The sequence below is a fragment of the Trichechus manatus genome, unplaced genomic scaffold (assembly GCF_000243295.1).
Source record: "Trichechus manatus latirostris isolate Lorelei unplaced genomic scaffold, TriManLat1.0 scaffold00250, whole genome shotgun sequence".
NCBI lineage: Eukaryota > Metazoa > Chordata > Mammalia > Sirenia > Trichechidae > Trichechus > Trichechus manatus.
In genome coordinates this window covers 1,795,366-1,797,456 of record NW_004444186.1, presented here as the reverse complement: position 1 = coordinate 1,797,456, position 2,091 = coordinate 1,795,366, and the positions used below count along the sequence as shown (strand labels likewise).

At 40.4% G+C, this 2,091-nt stretch overlaps 1 protein-coding gene across 1 annotated transcript in view; it reads right to left on the bottom strand.

Annotated features, from left to right (window-relative positions):
• The window catches only part of ARNT (aryl hydrocarbon receptor nuclear translocator), a 77,158-nt gene that overhangs the window by 16,467 nt on the left and 58,600 nt on the right, over positions 1-2,091 (bottom strand). The window contains exon 12 of the mRNA XM_023724606.1: positions 1,625-1,831. Within this exon, the coding sequence (XP_023580374.1) occupies positions 1,625-1,831 (207 nt within the window). The remainder of the gene's footprint in view (positions 1-1,624; positions 1,832-2,091) is intronic.

The following is a 2,091-nucleotide window of genomic DNA, read 5'->3' as shown; positions in this document are numbered from 1 at the left end:
ATGCCACTGAACGTATCTGTCAGCGATGTATGGGGGCTCCAGTTTCCCACATTTCCACCAACACTGGCTACCATCAGTCTTTTTGCTCACAGCCATTCTGGTGGGTGTCTAGTGCTACCTCATTGTGGTGTCTGCATTTTCCTGACGACTAATGATGCTGAACGTCTTTTCACGTGCTTATTGGCCGTTCATATTCCTCTTTGGTGAAATGTCTACTCAAATCCTGTGCCCTTTTTTTGTTGGTTGTTTGTCTTAATGAGCTGTAAGAGTTCGTTATATATTCTGTTCAGCGACATCAGCTATACTCGTCACGGTGTGTCAGCATTCTCTTGGTGTTCTGTTTGTTCCATTTCCAGTACTCTCCTTTCCCTGTCCCCTTCTCTCTCATCTTTGCTTCTGGGTAATTGTTGACCTTTGGTCTCATACAGATGGTTTTTAAGTAGGGCACCAATCTTATGGGTAATGTCCTTTATTTTGTGTGCCAGTCTGTTATTTCACTAAAAGGTGACCTCAGGGGACAGACTCAGCTCTAGGTTTAAAGAGCGTCACAGGGTGATGGTCTCAGGGAGTCCTCTGCTCTCTACTATTCCAATCTGTCTGGTTTTTTTGTTTGTTTTAAAGAATTTGAGTTTTTTAAATTCTTCTCCCACTCTACCTGGGACCATCCATTGTGACCCCCCAGTTAGAATGGTCAAATTTTGGTAGCCAGGAATGATGTACTTTTAAGAGAGTAAATTTTAATTTTGATGAAGTCCAATTTATCAACTTTTTCCTTTGTGAATTATGCTTTTAATGTCATAAAAGATATCTCTGCCTAACTCAAGGTCACAAAGATTTTCTCCTAGAGAGTTTATAGTTATAGCTGTTACACTGAGGTCTTTAGGCTGACTTTTGTGTATGATGTGAGGTAAGGGTCTAAATCAGTTTTTTTTTGTTTTTTTTTGCATACAGGTATTTAATTGTCCCAACACCATTTGTTGGAAGATTTCCCCACTGAACGTATTGGCACCTTTGTGGAAAATCAGTTAATCACAAATGTGAGACCAGACTATTCTGTTCCACTGATCATAGCTCCATCCTTACACTATCACTACACTGTCTTGATAACAACAGTTTTATAATCTAAGTGCTGAACCCAGTAGTGTAAATCCTCCAATTTTGTTCTTCTTTTTCAAAATCTCTTCATCCAGCCATAACCAGAAGTAACCCCTGGCTGGAAGTTTATATAATGATTTATACCCCAACTCAGGTATAGTTAACTGGCCTGTAAAATGAGAAATCTAAATAAAACTATAAAAACTGGTGCTAAATTTGCATATTTTGTGGGTTACTAGTCACCTGGGTGATAATATGATTTATCGAAAGGCAGCCATACCATTATAACTGAGTACTTCTACGTCATTATCTGTATTAATATCAATAACACAAAATAAATACATATTCATATCTGCTTCTCCTACTTCATCTCACAGGTCGTATTTCTCTAGATGGGACTCTAACCTTGGTAGGCTAGCTACTGAGAGAATGGGGTTGTCCCTGTTTCTGAGCCGGGGCTGACATCTCGACACAGCCAAGGGCAAACAGAGGCCCCACTCTAAGTGGTGTGACAGCTTCAGCTCCTCACCTGGGGCTGGTAGCCAACAGTAGCCACACAGCGGTGATCCACAAAAGTGAAGGTTCCTTCAATGTTGTGTCGGGAGATAAACTCTGTTGGTTGACAAATGTTACTCATGTCTGTGCAGGTGGGAGAGCTGGTTACCTGAGAGAGAAAAGACGGAAAGGAGATAAAATTGCTGTCTTCTTTACAGATGTATTTCCCACAGACAGGAGGCTACGGTTTTAGGCATTTCTGAACTCTCACATCTCACTCAGAAAGAAAAAAACGACAATTACAATCAGAGTGGGCATGAGGCCTAGCTCCTTCACACACATCTTCTCTTTACCCAGTCAGTAAGGAAAGAAAAAATTAATTCAACCCAAAGCCATCTCCTTTTATCTGGCTAGGCTGTGTTCATTATTCAGACTGGAAAATTATGGTCCCAAGTAACCAACAAGCTTATCTATTTTTATGAGAAGAATCAAAAAACTTCT